We start from the raw sequence: 15988 nt of genomic DNA on the forward strand, positions 1-15988 counted from the left end.
CACCATAAGGTGATATAGGAGATCACACCATAAGGTGATATAGGAGATCACACCATAAGGTGATATAGGAGATCACACCATAAGGTGATATAGGAGATCACACCATAAGGTGATATAGGAGATCACACCATAAGGTGGAGATCACACCATAAGGTGGAGATCACACCATAAGGTGGAGATCACACCATAAGGTGATATAGGAGATCACACCATAAGGTGATATAGGAGATCACACCATAAGGTGATATAGGAGATCACACCATAAGGTGATATAGGAGATCACACCATAAGGTGGAGATCACACCACAAGGTGGAGATCACACCATAAGGTGATATAGGAGATCACACCATAAGGTGATATAGGAGATCACACCATAAGGTGGAGATCACACCACAAGGTGGAGATCACACCATAAGGTGGAGATCACACCATGAGGTGATATAGGAGATCACACCATAAGGTGGAGATCACACCATAAGGTGACATAGGAGATCACACCATAAGGTGGAGATCACACCATAAGGTGGAGATCACACCATGAGGTGATATAGGAGATCACACCATAAGGTGGAGATCACACCATAAGGTGGAGATCACACCATGAGGTGATATAGGAGATCACACCATAAGGTGGAGATCACACCATAAGGTGGAGATCACACCATAAGGTGGAGATCACACCATGAGGTGATATAGGAGATCACACCATAAGGTGGAGATCACACCATAAGGTGGAGATCACACCATGAGGTGATATAGGAGATCACACCATAAGTTGCGATCTTGGGTATATAAGATTCTGTCTTCTTTTGTTCAGGGCAGAACTCAGGCGAGACATCAGTTGTATGTCTGATGTTTGATCTTAGACTTCTGTCTACAGCTGTATTTTGATTAAAATTGTTATGATTTATAAGTGCACATTTTGAGTATTCCTTATTTGTTAAGTAAATAACGGAGCCCAGAAAAATGGAACCAACATTCCAATGGAACGTTGTGTTAGCTAATCCAAGTTTATCATTTTAAAAGGCTGATGCTAAAAGGCAAATGCCATTGGAACACAGGAGTGATGGTTGCTGATAATGGGCATCTCTACGCCTATGTAGATATTCCATAAACATATCTGCCGTTTCCAGCTACAATAGTCATTTACAACATGAACAATGTCTACACTGTATTTCTGATCAATTTGATGTTGTTTTAATGGACTTTTTTTTTTATAGCTTTTCTTTCAAAATCAAGGACATCTCTAAGTGACCTAACGGTAGTGTATATGACTCCGTTTTGTCATCCAATAGAAAGGGATATTTATTATTGATCAGTATCATAATCCGGGTGGATTCCAAGGGATGTTGCAGCTTATACCAGAGAGAGATAGGGTTCTTTAGTAACCTCACGGGAGGGAAAAAATACACACCGCGCTTTACAGATATCATGCCAGAAATCTCTGAAGAGAGCGATGCACAGGCTGTAAGGTGAGCCGGTGGTGGCACCGGGGCAGTGTGGGCCCCCCTCCCGGGTGTTATCAGTGGTGCTAGAGCCATCTCCTTCCCTATGTACATCCAAGTGAGCGGCCTTCCTTAAACGCCTTTGGTCCAGATCAATAAGAAACAGTACTTAGAGAGAGAGAGAGGTCCACACAAGAAATCACTGTTGTTGTGATTGAAGAAAATAAATCATTAAAATAATACCCCTTTTTCATTCTTTTTTTATCACAAGAAGGAAGATAGAAAATGAATGAAAACGGTTGATTGACTGGCAGCGGTGTGGACTACATCAGGTATGGCCAGGAACGATCGAAGCAAAACATTGACTCATATCCAGCTGTCAGAGCGACTAATATTGATTATATATTATATTTGATTATTGATACTATTGCGGTCGATTGGACTGTGTTCTCACAATATACAATAACTGGAGATATGATTAGTATTACGGTAGATTGGACTGTGTTCTCACAATATACAATACCTGGAGATATGATTAGTATTACGGTAGATTGGACTGTGTTCTCACAATATACAATAACTGCAGTTATGATTAGTATTACGGTAGATTGGACTGTGTTCTCACAATATACAATACCTGGAGATATGATTAGTATTACGGTAGATTGGACTGTGTTCTCACAATATACAATAACTGGAGATATGATTAGTATTACGGTAGATTGGACTGTGTTCTCACAATATACAATAACTGGAGATATGATTAGTATTACGGTAGATTGGACTGTGTTCTCACAATATACAATAACTGGAGTTATGATTAGTAATGGATTGACTGGGATTAGACTTGGACATCAACATCAACAACAAAGTGAAGATAGAGAGATCTGCTGGAATGGTTCATCTCCTACTAGAAGAGGACGGTATCAACTGTCTGACTGACAGCTCAGCCAACAGCCCCTTTAGATCAGGCTGTTTGGACACCATTTCCCGAGGTGAGAGGCTCCAGTCACCACGTTTTACACAATGTATATATATATATATATATACACACAGTGGGGAGAACAAGTATTTGATACACTGCCGATTTTGCAGGTTTTCCTACTTACAAAGCATGTAGAGGTCTGTAATTTTGGAGTCTGTTTGATTGAGTGTGTGGACAGGTGTCTTTTATACAGGTAACGAGTTCAAACAGGTGCAGTTAATACAGGTAATGAGTGGAGAACAGGGGGGCTTCTTAAAGAAAAACTAACAGGTCTGTGAGAGCCGGAATTCTTACTAGTTGGTAGGTGATCAAATACTTATGTCATGCAATAAAATGCAAATGAATTACTTAAAAATCATACAATGTGATTTTCTGCATTTTTGTTTTAGATTCCGTCTCTCACAGTTGAAGTGTACCTATGATAAAAATGACAGACCTCTACATGCTTTGTAAGAAGGAAAACCTGCAAAATCGGCAGTGTATCAAAAACTTGTTCTCCCCACTGTATATAATATAATAGCAGCTAGCAGATCCACTCAGACACTGACAAGTCAACCATGTGTTGTGCACGAGGAGGAGTTACTTCAGGTCAGTCAGGGTCATGGAGGGGTGACGTTTGGTTTAGAGAGAGAAAACAACACAGATTTGAGGTCAAGCGGAGGAGGGGAAAGGAAGGAGAAGGTCGTCTGGTGGTTGATTCCTGACCACATCTGGAGTCTGAGTCAGTGAACACCGCTGGACTGTGAGATGAGGACGAACACTAACATCTGGAGTCTGAGTCAGTGAACACCGCTGGACTGTGAGATGAGGACGAACAGTAACATCTGGAGTCTGAGTCAGTGAACACCGCTGGACTGTGAGATGAGGACGAACAGTAACATCTGGAGTCTGAGTCAGTGAACACCGCTGGACTGTGAGATGAGGACGAACAGAAACATCTGGAGTCTGAGTCAGTGAACACCGCTGGACTGTGAGATGAGGACGAACAGAAACATCTGGAGTCTGAGTCAGTGAACACCGCTGGACTGTGAGATGAGGACGAACAGAAACATCTGGAGTCTGAGTCAGTGAACACCGCTGGACTGTGAGATGAGGACGAACAGAAACATCTGGAGTCTGAGTCAGTGAACACCGCTGGACTGTGAGATGAGGACGAACAGAAACATCTGGAGTCTGAGTCAGTGAACACCGCTGGACTGTGAGATGAGGACGAACAGTAACATCTGGAGTCTGAGTCAGTGAACACCGCTGGACTGTGAGATGAGGACGAACAGTAACATCTGGAGTCTGAGTCAGTGAACACCGCTGGACTGTGAGATGAGGACTAACAGTAACATCTGGAGTCTGAGTCAGTGAACACCGCTGGACTGTGAGATGAGGACGAACAGTAACATCTGGAGTCTGAGTCAGTGAACACCGCTAGACTGTGAGATGAGGACGAACAGAAACATCTAGAGTCTGAGTCAGTGAACACCGCTGGACTGCGAGATGAGGACGAACACTAACATCTGGAGTCTGAGTCAGTGAACACCGCTGGACTGTGAGATGAGAACGAACAGTAACATCTGGAGCCACAGTGTTATCTTCACAATGTCTATATTGTCTTTACAATCTCTCAACGATGTAGATTTCCAAACACCCGTTTCCTTTGTATTTGTTAGCCACTTCCCAGACGGTGTGGCACGGATACATTTAGCTTCCAGAAGGCTGAAAATGGTCAGTACTGTGCAAGCCAAAGGTAGTGGGTTTTGGGAATAGCTAGCTATTGTGGCAATACAGCCTGGTCCCAGATCTGTTTGTGGCATCTTGCCAAGAGCACCAACAGATCTAGAAAAAGGCCAATGGCGTTATGCAACCTAGCACAAATTTACGAGCTGCTCCCCTCTGGCAAGAAATCACAGCCTTTAAAAAAATCTACAATGGGACAGGAAGTGTGTGTGGGGGCAGTTCCCTGATCACATGATCAGTAGAGAGTGGGGGAACCATGATTCAACACACACAGTCTGATGGAACCCCCCCACTCTGACCAGTGTCTGGGGAACTGACCTGTAGAGTGTGTCAGACAGAGGCCTTTTAAAACAGTAGCTAAGTCATACAGGTCTCAGAGCAGGAAGCACATCAAACACTAAAACAACACAGAGGTATGGATACATGATCTATGCTTTAACCCTCTTTACTCAATCTCTCTCCCTCCCTCCGTTCATTCATCCACTCCATCTCCCCCCTCCCTGCCCGATCCCTCTCCCTGCCCGATCCCTCTCCCTGCCCCATCCATCCCTCTCCCATTCTCCCTCCCTCTCCCATTCTCCCCCCTCCCTCCTCATCATTCCCCCTCCCTCCTCATCATTCCCCCTCCCCTTCTCCCTCCCTCTCCATCCCCACCCCCTTCCCTGCCCCATCCCTCTCCCTGCCCCATCCCTCCCTCTCCCCTTCTCCCTCCGTCCCTCTCCATCCCCACCCCCTCTCCCATCCCTCTCCACCCCCTCTCCCTGCCCCATCCCTCCCTCTCCCCTTCTCCCTCCGTCCCTCTCCATCCCCACCCCCTCTCCCATCCCTCTCCACCCCCTCTCCCTGCCCCATCCCTCCCTCTCCCCTTCTCCCTCCGTCCCCACCCCCTCTCCCATCCCTCTCCACCCCCTCTCCCTCTCCCATCCCTCTCCACCCCCTCTCCCTGCCCCATCCCTCCCTCTCCCCTTCTCCCTCCGTCCCTCTCTATCCCTCCATCCCCAGCCCTTCACCCCACCTTCTTCTCTTGCCAGAGCTGCTGCTGCTGGTGGGTTTGGGGGTGCGTGTGGAGACGATCTGGCAGTGCACTGTCCCCAGTAACAGCATCAGCCATATCGCCCCAAACACCTCTGTGGTCGGGATACTGTGGGGCTGGGCGATGGTGAAGAATAACGCTGCAGCAGCCACTGGAGGGAGAGAGAGAGGGAGAGGGGGAGAGAGAGGGAGAGGGGGAGAGAGAGAGAGAGAGGGAGAGGGAGAGAGGCAGAGAGAGGGAGACAGAGAGAGAGAGAGAGGGATACAGAGAGAGAGGGAGACAGAGAGAGAGAGCAAGAGATAGCAAGGGTGAGAGAGAGCAAGAGAGAGCAAGAGAGAGAGAGAGAGAGAACGAGGGAGAGAGAGCGAGAGAGTCATGGGAAGTGTTATACGCTCCATGTATGTGGGATATTCTCCATTTTCTACTAGACTTCCTGTCAATAGTTTACATTGAAACTTTAGCCAGGGTGAGAAGGAGATGGAAAGAAGGAGAGGTGAAAAGGAGGGATGAGAGGGATGGATGAGGGTGTGCTAATACAACTGGTCCCCTTGGCTGCTCACTAACAAACTCATACTACCACACATAGTGAGACAGAGAGGTATTGAGAGAGGGGCCATTTGTTTTGATGTACTCAAGGTCAATATGTAAAAAGGAGGGGTAGGGGAGTGGTCCATCCTGTCAATGCCTCTGTTATCAGTGTTCTTGGGTATATGAGAAGTAGGGGCGACAATCACGCACGCACGCACGCACGCACGCACGCACGCACGCACGCACGCACGCACACGAGGGGTCATGAGTTTGGAGAGGCCCAGAAATAGCTCTCCTGTAATTTATTCAGAAAGCAGGAGAATAAAGACAGACCCTGTTCTGTTTCTGTGTGCGTGCGTGCGTGCGTGCGTGCGTGCGTGCGTGTGTGTGTGTGTGTGTGTACATACTATCTAACACACAGTGACAGGTTCAGGGCAGGAATTTCCCCATGACCAACCACAACCAGAGAAAGGTAAGGTATTCATGTCTACACAAGCAGAGGCCAACAACACACTGAACTAATGGTGGAGAAGGAATGTGGGTGAGACTTAAACCTTCCATGTGTTTGGTTCGACTGGAGCCTAGCTGACCTGGACTGGAGCCTAGCTGAACTGGACTGGAGCCTAGTTGAACTGGACTGGAGCCTAGCTGACCTGGACTGGAGCCTAGCTGAACTGGACTGGAGCCTAGTTGAACTGGGCTGGAGCCTAGCTGAACTGTACTGGAGTCTAGCTGAACTGGACTGGAGCCTAGCTGAACTGTACTGGAGTCTAGCTGAACTGGACTGGAGCCTAGCTGACCTGGACTGGAGCCTAGCTGAACTGGACTGGAGCCTAGCTGAACTGGACTGGAGTCTAGCTGAACTGGGCTGGAGCCTATCTGAACTGGGCTGGAGCCTAGCTGAACTAGGCTGGAGCCAGGCTGAACTGGGCTGGAGCCAGGCTGAACTGGGCTGGAGCCAGGCTGAACTGGGCTGGAGCCTAGCTGAACTGGGCTGGAGCCCTAGCTTAACTGGACTGGAGCCTAGCTGGGCTGGAGCCTAGCTGAACTGGGCTGGAGCCAGGCTGAACTGGGCTGGAGCCAGGCTGAACTGGGCTGGAGCCAGGCTGAACTGGACTGGAGCCTAGCTGAACTGGGCTGGAGCCAGGCTGAACTGGGCTGGAGCCAGGCTGAACTGGGCTGGAGCCAGGCTGAACTGGGCTGGAGCCAGGCTGAACTGGGCTGGAGCCCTAGCTTAACTGGAGCCTAGCTGAACTGGGCTGGAGACTAGCTGAACTGGACTGGGGCAGACACAGGGACTACCAATCACAGACGAAGGGACTAACGACTTTGGGCTTGCCTCGAGAAGAAATGTGTGCACAAACAACCGGGGACCAAAACAAAAAAAAACAGTCTTCATAATAAAAGTCTTCATAATAAAAGTCTTCATAATATAGGTCTTCATAATATAGGTCTTCATAATATAGGTCTTCATAATAAAAGTCTTCATAATATAGGTCTTTATAATATAGGTCTTCATAATATATGTCTTTATAATATAGGTCTTCATAATAAAAGTCTTTATAACAAAAGTCTTCATAATACATCCTGTTCTGGATGGGAAGCATGCGAACGCCTTTAGTGAGGTGGGAAAGATGTGGTGAAGCACCACATGTCGGGAGGAGGGTTGGCATAGACACACCCCCAGGTAGCTACCCTGTAGCAGGAGGAAGATGGCTCTGGAGGTAGAGGAGGAGGATGGCTCTGGAGGTTAGGGTTAGGTAGCTACCCTGTAGCAGGAGGAAGATGGCTCTGGAGGTTAGGGTTAGGTAGGTACCCTGTAGCAGGTAGAGGAGGAGGAGGAGGAGGAAGATGACTCTGGAGGTTAGGGTTAGGTAGGTACCCTGTAGCAGGTAGAGGAGGAGGAGGAGGAGGAAGATGACTCTGGAGGTTAGGGTTAGGTAGGTACCTTGTAGCAGGTAGAGGAGGAGGAGGAGGAGGAAGATGACTCTGGAGGTTAGGGTTAGGTAGGTACCTTGTAGCAGGTAGAGGAGGAGGAGGAGGAGGAAGATGACTCTGGAGGTTAGGGTTAGGTAGGTAACTTGTAGCAGGTAGAGGAGGAGGAGGAAGATGACCCTGGAGGTTAGGGTTAGGTAGGTACCTTGTAGCAGGTAGAGGAGGAGGAGGAGGAGGAAGATGACTCTGGAGGTTAGGGTTAGGTAGGTAACTTGTAGCAGGTAGAGGAGGAGGAGGAGGAGGAAGATGACTCTGGAGGTTAGGGTTAGGTAGATACCTTGTAGCTGGTAGAGGAGGGGGAGGAAGATGACTCTGGAGGTTAGGGTTAGGTAGGTACCTTGTAGCAGGTAGAGGAGGAGGAGGAGGAGGAGGAAGATGACTCTGGAGGTTAGGGTTAGGTAGATACCTTGTAGCTGGTAGAGGAGGGGGAGGAAGATGACTCTGGAGGTTAGGGTTAGGTAGGTACCTTGTAGCAGGTAGAGGAGGAGGAGGAGGAGGAGGAAGATGACTCTGGAGGTTAGGGTTAGGTAGGTACCTTGTAGCAGGTAGAGGAGGAGGAGGAGGAGGAGGAAGATGACTCTGGAGGTTAGGGTTAGGTAGGTACCTTGTAGCAGGTAGAGGAGGAGGAGGAGGAGGAGGAAGATGACTCTGGAGGTTAGGGTTAGGTAGATACCTTGTAGCTGGTAGAGGAGGGGGAGGAAGATGACTCTGGAGGTTAGGGTTAGGTAGGTACCTTGTAGCAGGTAGAGGAGGAGGAGGAGGAGGAGGAAGATGACTCTGGAGGTTAGGGTTAGGTAGGTACCTTGTAGCAGGTAGAGGAGGAGGAGGAGGAGGAGGAAGATGACTCTGGAGGTTAGGGTTAGGTAGATACCTTGTAGCAGGTAGAGGAGGAGGAGGAGGAGGAAGATGACTCTGGAGGTTAGGGTTAGGTAGATACCTTGTAGCAGGTAGAGGAGGAGGAGGAGGAGGAAGATGACTCGAGGTTAGGGTTAGGTAGGTACCTTGTAGCAGGTAGAGGAGGAGGAGGAGGAGGAAGATGACTCTGGAGGTTAGGGTTAGGTAGGTACCTTGTAGCAGGTAGAGGAGGAGGAGGAAGATGACTCTGGAGGTTAGGGTTAGGTAGGTACCTTGTAGCAGGTAGAGGAGGAGGAGGAGGAGGAGGAAGATGACTCTGGAGGTTAGGGTTAGGTAGGTACCTTGTAGCAGGTAGAGGAGGAGGAGGAGGAGGAGGAGGAAGATGACTCTGGAGGTTAGGGTTAGGTAGATACCTTGTAGCAGGTAGAGGAGGAGGAGGAGGAGGAAGATGGCTCTGGAGGTTAGGGTTAGGTAGATACCTTGTAGCAGGTAGAGGAGGAGGAGGAGGAGGAAGATGGCTCTGGAGGTTAGGGTTAGGTAGATACCTTGTAGCAGGTAGAGGAGGAGGAGGAGGAGGAAGATGGCTCTGGAGGTTAGGGTTAGGTAGATACCTTGTAGCAGGTAGAGGAGGAGGAGGAGGAGGAAGATGGCTCTGGAGGTTAGGGTTAGGTAGATACCTTGTAGCAGGTAGAGGAGGAGGAGGAGGAGGAAGATGGCTCTGGAGGTTAGGGTTAGGTAGATACCTTGTAGCAGGTAGAGGAGGAGGAGGAGGAGGAAGATGGCTCTGGAGGTGACCTGGATCCACCATCTGAAGAAGAAGGGGAACAACACCACCCTGACGAGACCCTTCCTGGTCAGAGACGTCCAGGGAGACTCAGGCTTGGCCTTGGCAAAAGCAGAACCTGGACACACACAGACACACAAACAGGAGAGCAGACAGGTTATGAAGCATTATATCATAAATGTTTCTATCATTCCACTGGATCTATCTTTACCAATTGATCTCTCATAAGAGATGGCTGTCCCAATGGGAATCACAAGGATACATAAGACTTTATTATGACAGACAGGCATAATGTCTCTGTTACAACAACTACCAGAGGTAGACCTGGGTGCCCCCTGGAATAAATAACCCTCAGCCAATGACACTAATGCCCCCATCATGGGACACGGGGCCGTCACCGTGGGGACCTTGTTGACAGTGAGGGGCAGTGCCGTGTCTGTCAGGGGAGACAGATCTGAAACACATACCCCACTACATCAACCTCTCTCCATCTACCTCAGCCTGGCATGAAACATATCTCTCTCTCTCTCTCTGTCTCTCTTTCTCTGTCTTTCTTTCTCTGTCTTTCTTTCTCTGTGTCTCTCTTTCTCTGTGTCTCTCTTTCTCTGTGTCTCTCTCTCTCTGTCTCTCTCTCTCTGTGTCTCTCTCTGTGTCTCTCTCTCTCTCTCTGTGTCTCTCTTTCTCTCTCTCTCTCTTTCTCTCTCTCTCTCTTTCTCTCTCTCTCTCTGTCTCTCTCTCTCTCTGTCTCTCTCTCTCTCTGTCTCTCTCTCTCTCTGTCTCTCTTTCTCTGTCTCTCTTTCTCTGTCTCTCTTTCTCTGTCTCTCTTTCTCTGTCTCTCTTTCTCTGTCTCTCTTTCTCTGTCTCTCTTTCTCTGTCTCTCTTTCTCTGTCTCTCTTTCTCTGTCTCTCTCGCTCAGCATGGGATGTGGGCATGAAACATACCCCGCTGTCGCTCTCTCTCTCTCTGTCTGTCTCTCTGCCTCTTTCTCGCTCAGCCTGGGATGTGGGCATGAAATAGCAATGAGGGGAAACTAAACAGAGAGGGGTCTGATGTGATGGACTGAATAATTCAACAGAGAGAGAGAGTGAGAGGGAAGCAGAGAGAGTGATGTAACAATAGAGGAGCCATTTTGATCCTAGTTTCACAGGACTTCTACACCTGCCTCGCATCATGTGACCAGTGGAGACACTCTACGTTGACACTATCGTAGCACCATCCTGCTCAGCCAACAGGTTGGACTGGGACAGACAGCCAACATGGTTGGACTGGGACAGACAGCCAACAGGTTGGACTGGGAAAGACAGCCAACAGGTTAGACTGGGACAGACAGCCAACATGGTTGGACTGGGACAGACAGCCAACAGGTTAGACTGGGACAGACAGCCAACAGGTTAGACTGGGACAGACAGCCAACAGGTTAGACTGGGACAGACAGCCAACAGGTTAGACTGGGACAGACAGCCAACAGGTTAGACTGGGACAGACAGCCAACAGGTTAGACTGGGACAGACAGCCAACAGGTTGGACTGGGACAGACAGCCAACATGGTTGTACTGGGACAGACAGCCAACAGGTTAGACTGGGACAGACAACCAACATGGTTGGACTGGGACAGACAGCCAACAGGTTGGACTGGGACAGACAGCCAACAGGTTAGACTGGGACAGACAGCCAACAGGTTAGACTGGGACAGACAGCCAACAGGTTAGACTGGGACAGACAGCCAACAGGTTAGACTGGGACAGACAGCCAACAGGTTAGACTGGGACAGACAGCCAACAGGTTAGACTGGGACAGACAGCCAACAGGTTGGACTGGGACAGACAGCCAACAGGTTACACTGGGACAGACAGCCAACAGGTTAGACTGGGACAGACAGCCAACATGGTTGTACTGGGACAGACAGCCAACATGGTTGTACTGGGACAGACAGCCAACATGGTTGTACTGGGACAGACAGCCAACATGGTTGTACTGGGACAGACAGCCAACATGGTTGGACTGGGACAGACAGCCAACATGGTTGGACTGGGACAGACAACCAACATGGTTGGACTGGGACAGACAGCCAACATGGTTGGACTGGGACAGACAACCAACATGGTTGGACTGGGACAGACAACCAACATGGTTGTACTGGGACAGACAACATGGTTGTACTGGGACAGACAGCCAACAGGTTGGACTGGGACAGACAGCCAACATGGTTGTACTGGGACAGACAGCCAACAGGTTAGACTGGGACAGACAGCCAACAGGTTGGACTGGAACAGACAGCCAACATGGTTGTACTGGGACAGACAGCCAACATGGTTGGACTGGGACAGACAACATGGTTGTACTGGGACAGACAGCCAACAGGTTGGACTGGGACAGACAGACAACAGGTTGTACTGGGACAGACAGCCAACATGGTTGTACTGGGACAGACAGCCAACATGGTTGTACTGGGACAGACAGCCAACATGGTTGTACTGGGACAGACAGCCAACATGGTTGTACTGGGACAGACAGCCAACATGGTTGTACTGGGACAGACAGCCAACATGGTTGGACTGGGACAGACAGCCAACATGGTTGGACTGGGACAGACAACCAACATGGTTGGACTGGGACAGACAGCCAACATGGTTGGACTGGGACAGACAACCAACATGGTTGTACTGGGACAGACAACCAACATGGTTGTACTGGGACAGACAGACAACATGGTTGGACTGGGACAGACAACATGGTTGTACTGGGACAGACAACATGGTTGTACTGGGACAGACAGACAACATGGTTGTACTGGGACAGACAGACAACATGGTTGGACTGGGACAGACAGCCAACAGGTTGGACTGGGACAGCCAGCCAACATGGTTGTACTGGGACAGACAGCCATCATGGTTGGACTGGGACAGACAGCCAACAGGATGGACTGGGACAGACAGCCAACAGGTTGGACTGGGACAGACAGCCAACAGGTTGGACTGGGAAAGACAGCCAACAGGTTGGACTGGGACAGACAACATGGTTGGACTGGGACAGACAGCCAACATGGTTGTACTGGGAAAGACAGCCAACAGGTTGTACTGGGAAAGACAGCCAACAGGTTGTACTGGGACAGACAGCATGGTTGGACTGGGACAGACAGACAGACAACATGGTTGGACTGGGACAGACAGCCAACATGGTTGACCTGGGACAGACAGACAACATGGTTGGACTGGGACAGACAGACAACATGGTTGGACTGGGACAGACAGCCAACATGGTTGGACTGGGACAGACAGCCAACATGGTTGTACTGGGACAGACAGACAGACAGACAACATGGTTGTACTGGGACAGACAGACAACATGGTTGTACTGGGACAGACAGACAACATGGTTGTACTGGGACAGACAACATGGTTGGACTGGGACAGACAGACAACATGGTTGGACTGGGACAGACAGCCAACATGGTTGACCTGGGACAAACAGCCAACATGGTTGACCTGGGACAGACAGACAACATGGTTGTACTGGGACAGACAACATGGTTGTACTGGGACAGACAACATGGTTGTACTGGGACAGACAGACAACATGGTTGACCTGGGACAGACAGACAACATGGTTGACCTGGGACAGACAACATGGTTGTACTGGGACAGACAACATGGTTGTACTGGGACAGACAACATGGTTGGACTGGGACAGACAGACAACATGGTTGTACCGGGACAGACAGCCAACAGGTTGGACTGGGACAGACAACATGGTTGGACTGGGACAGACAGACAACATGGTTGGACTGGGACAGACAACATGGTTGGACTGGGACAGACAACATGGTTGCCAACGTGGGTGTCTGAGTGAATGAGAGCTGATGTGTCCTCATTACCTCTCACCAGGTCCACATCAATGAGGTCTGCTTTCACATGGCCTGTCTTCTTCGGCTTGTTCCTCAGGCCCTGGAGAGGAACAACACAGTGTTACAGACAGACAGACAGAGACAGAGAGACAGACAGACAGAGACAAACAGAGACAGACAGACAGACAGACAGACAGACAGACAGACAGACAGACAGAGACAGACAGACAGACAGACAGACAGACAGACAGACAGACAGACAGAGACAGACAGAGACAGACAGACAGACAGACAGACAGACAGACAGACAGAGACAGACAGACAGACAGACAGACAGACAGACAGACCTTAAGTTAGGATGACCTTTGGTGCACTCACAGAAATAGTGAGGATCTCAAATGAAACCCTACAGCCCACAGAGGGCACTAACTATGGAGGTAACCCCATGCGTGTTAGGTCCTCACACAGTGGGTGCAGCATACCGTGCCAAATACACCTAACACAGGACAAACTACCTGACGTTGAGGCCTTGCAGGATCAAAACACATTCCACTAATGCATTAACACACACGGTGTCCTACATGTGCCCAGTTCACTATCAGTCAGTTCACTATCAGTCAGTTCACTATCAGTCAGTCCTGATTATAGTTTGTGAGACAGGCTACTGGGAAGGTCTCCCACTCAGGAGTACGAGATGGGGAGGGGGAGGGGGGTATGTTGACCTCAGGTCTCCCACTCAGGAGTACGAGATGGGGAGGGGGGTATGTTGACCTCAGGTCTCCCACTCAGGAGTACGAGATGGGGAGGGGGACGGGGGTATGTTGACCTCAGGTCTCCCACTCAGGAGTACGAGATGGGGAGGGGGAGGGGGGTATGTTGACCTCAGGTCTCCCACTCAGGAGTACGAGATGGGGAGGGGGAGGGGGGTATGTTGACCTCAGGTCTCCCACTCAGGAGTACGAGATGGGGAGGGGGGTATGTTGACCTCAGATCTCCCACTCAGGAGTACGAGATGGGGAGGGGGAGGGGGTATGTTGACCTCAGGTCTCCCACTCAGGAGTACGAGATGGTGAGGGGGAGGGGGTATGTTGACCTCAGGTCTCCCACTCAGGAGTACGAGATGGGGAGGGGGGTATGTTGACCTCAGGTCTCCCACTCAGGAGTACGAGATGGGGAGGGGGGTATGTTGACCTCAGGTCTCCCACTCAGGAGTACGAGATGGGGAGGGGGAGGGGGGTATGTTGACCTCAGGTCTCCCACTCAGGAGTACGAGATGGTGAGGGGGAGGGGGTATGTTGACCTCAGGTCTCCCACTCAGGAGTACGAGATGGGGAGGGGGAGGGGGGTATGTTGACCTCAGGTTTCCCACTCAGGAGTACGAGATGGGGAGGGGGAGGGGGGTATGTTGACCTCAGGTCTCCCACTCAGGAGTACGAGATGGGGAGGGGGGTATGTTGACCTCAGGTCTCCCACTCAGGAGTACGAGATGGGGAGGGGGGTATGTTGACCTCAGGTCTCCCACTCAGGAGTACGAGATGGGGAGGGGGGTATGTTGACCTCAGGTCTCCCACTCAGGAGTACGAGATGGTGAGGGGGAGGGGGGTATGTTGACCTCAGGTCTCCCACTCAGGAGTACGAGATGGGGAGGGGGGTATGTTGACCTCAGGTCTCCCACTCAGGAGTACGAGATGGGGACGGGGGTATGTTGACCTCAGGTCTCCCACTCAGGAGTACGAGATGGGGACGGGGGTATGTTGACCTCAGGTCTCCCCACTGGAAGCCAGTGCCGTTTTGCTACGGTGCCCCCTACTAAACACATCCCTGTCGTCTAATGCTGTCTATCCTAACACTCTCAAATGCTAATATTTACCCAAAGGTCAAACGGTGACCTTCTCTATTTGTATACAGCTATATAGGAACTTAATCAAAGACCTTATCTTAAAGAGCTGACACTCTCTAGGTGTGTGGGTATGTGTGTCCGTAAACTATTAGACGAGACGATCAATACCTTCCTCTTTATTACGGCTATAAACTGTTTTATAGACAGACATGACTGGAACAGGGCAAGAAAGGAGTGGTGTCTGTCTCCAGCTAGGAGTTAAACCTTCCTCAACTGAAAGGAGTGGTGTCTGTCTCCAGCTAGGAGTTAAACCTTCCCCAACTGAAAGGAGTGGTGTCTGTCTCCAGCTAGGAGTTAAACCTTCCTCAACTGAAAGGAGTGGTGTCTGTCTCCAGCTAGGAGTTAAACCTTCCTCAACTGAAAGGAGTGGTGTCTGTCTCCAGCTAGGAGTTAAACCTTCCTCAACTGAAAGGAGTGGTGTCTGTCTCCAACTAGGAGTTAAACCTTCCTCAACTGAAAGGAGTGGTGTCTGTCTCCAGCTAGGAGTTAAACCTTCCTCAACTGAAAGGAGTGGTGTCTGTCTCCAGCTAGGAGTTAAACCTTCCTCAACTGAAAGGAGTGGTGTCTGTCTCCAGCTAGGAGTTAAACCTTCCTCAACTGAAAGGAGTGGTGTCTGTCTCCAGCTAGGAGTTAAACCTTCCTCAACTGCTTTTCAAATACAGTACGCTGACTATTTTATCTATATTGCTCTGTTTATCAATGTAAATCTCTTTTCTATTCGTCTTTAAAGGATATGGTTTGCTTGTGAGATAAGATAAGAGAAACCTGTTGTAATTCATCATCACTACCACCAGGGGGCATGAATAAGCCTTTACTGTCATGGTTTATCTCAGTAACAGAAAATATATATATTTAGACTATATTCTTGATAATGTTGTCATAGCTACTTT

General features: G+C 49.7%; 1 protein-coding gene across 4 annotated transcripts in view; it reads right to left on the reverse strand.

Moving 5' to 3' along the window:
* The window catches only part of LOC129842951 (protein PHTF2-like), a 66007-nt gene that overhangs the window by 16544 nt on the left and 33475 nt on the right, over positions 1–15988 (reverse strand). For all 4 annotated transcript variants that reach the window (XM_055911668.1, XM_055911667.1, XM_055911666.1 and 1 more), the window contains exons 3-6: positions 13229–13298; positions 9314–9472; positions 5175–5343; positions 1416–1586 (exon numbers count right to left, since the gene is read on the reverse strand). In XM_055911668.1, the coding sequence (XP_055767643.1) occupies positions 1416–1586; positions 5175–5343; positions 9314–9472; positions 13229–13298 (569 nt within the window). The remainder of the gene's footprint in view (positions 1–1415; positions 1587–5174; positions 5344–9313; positions 9473–13228; positions 13299–15988) is intronic.

This window comes from Salvelinus fontinalis, unplaced genomic scaffold (genome assembly GCF_029448725.1).
Source record: "Salvelinus fontinalis isolate EN_2023a unplaced genomic scaffold, ASM2944872v1 scaffold_0078, whole genome shotgun sequence".
Classification (NCBI taxonomy): Eukaryota; Metazoa; Chordata; class Actinopteri; order Salmoniformes; family Salmonidae; genus Salvelinus; species Salvelinus fontinalis.